General features: G+C 25.4%; 1 protein-coding gene across 1 annotated transcript; it reads left to right on the top strand.

The window, feature by feature from the left end:
• Positions 1 to 707: 707 nt before the first annotated feature.
• On the top strand, positions 708 to 1,244 carry PCYB_005670 (hypothetical protein; the record flags this gene model as incomplete). The annotated part of the gene is made up of 1 exon (XM_004227988.1): positions 708 to 1,244. A coding segment is annotated over one exon (537 nt), but the record flags the coding sequence as incomplete, so codon positions are not given.
• Between the last annotated feature and the right edge of the window lie 380 nt (positions 1,245 to 1,624).

Here is a 1,624-nt window from a genome sequence, read left to right as displayed (position 1 = left end):
CTTTTATTTAATATTTTAAATTATAGTTATATAAATTTCGTTATTCCTTTTATTTTTATGTGAATACAAACAAGATAGTTATAAAATTAAGTAATCCTTTATCATAATTTTTTATATGAAGTATGCTTTTCTTATTTTATATATGTTATATTTATAAATAACGGATACGTATAAATGGATCATAATTTAATTTATTTTTTATGATGGTGATATCAGATGTTCTTGAAGAATTAGAAGTAATATTATTTTATTAAAGGACTTTTTATTATACCATTTATTTAAATAAACGATCTTTTTTATATATTTTAACTAATTTTTTTATTTAGAGGTCCACCTTGTCATTTAGAGATGAATTATATTCCGAAAGATTTTATGATACTTTTGCATAAATTAAAAATTTACCTAATTACTTTAAATATTGCAGCTCCCTAGAGAACTTAAAATTTGGTAGCATTATTAAAAGAATTTGTGCACGTGTTTTAAACTATTTAGAAACTATTTATAAAGTAACATATAATCAAGACGATGCTTATGATGTTTGCTTACTTTTGAATTACTGGGTATATGGTAGATTATATAATATTTTGATAATTCAAGGTTCAAGATATGTTGAAGATGCTTCCAGAGAACTTCAATAAATATGGAATCGTTTTCTTGATGATATACTGATAAAATCTGAGAATGAATCATGTAGGCCTATTTCTGAGCTTGTACTTTATGATGACTTGAGAAATAGAAGGGAACTATATGAATATTGTGTTGATTATTCTTCAATTTATAAATTACTTCCATATTATCCACAAAAATGCGAAGAATTCTATAAATATGTAGAAAGCAAAAAACGTCTATACAAATATTTTAAGCAACTTTGTTATTCTAGTGATGAAAATAAATGCCCAAATTTTTACTCTCAATGTGAACAATACGATCCAGAAATAGTACTACGTACTCTTCCTTGTCACCGTGATAAAATAAATGAAGAAGTTGCTCATGTTTCTAGTGATCTACAAAGAGAAAAATTACTTTCAGATAGAGAAACCGTATCAAGACAAGCATCAGTTGGAATGGGGCCTGTCGGTACTATTTTTAATGGAAAATTTCACACTGTAACAAAGGTTGGTAATATCCTTCTTGGAGTAGTTGCAACTTCTATGACTTCAGGCGCTTTATATAGAGTAAATATAAATTCATTGATACAAATATACTGCATACGTTTGTTAATATCTATCATTACATCTCCATAATTAATATATAAATATGTTACATATGCTTTATATAAATTTTTTATTTACAAGTTTACACCCGTAGGAAGCATGATACGAAATATAATAGGATGGAACACTAATAATATAAGTAAAATAAGTAGAGGCGACAATATATTACACGATTATGCATCATAATCTTTTAATCCATGCTCACGGGGGGAAGAAGAACATTATTTTGGATACCATCCAGCGTAATGTTTTTAATACAAAAGAATTAATAACATCAATTTAATAAATAACCTATTATCAACCTGAAATTTTTCGATGTAAAAAAAATATATTTATACATTGAAAACATAAATAAAACTACATATGCATTAATGAGGATAAAAACAAATATAAATACAAAAAATATAATG

This window comes from Plasmodium cynomolgi (assembly GCF_000321355.1).
Source record: "Plasmodium cynomolgi strain B DNA, scaffold: 0784, whole genome shotgun sequence".
In the NCBI taxonomy this organism is placed as follows: Eukaryota; Apicomplexa; class Aconoidasida; order Haemosporida; family Plasmodiidae; genus Plasmodium; species Plasmodium cynomolgi.
This window is presented reverse-complemented; position numbering and strand designations above follow the sequence as displayed.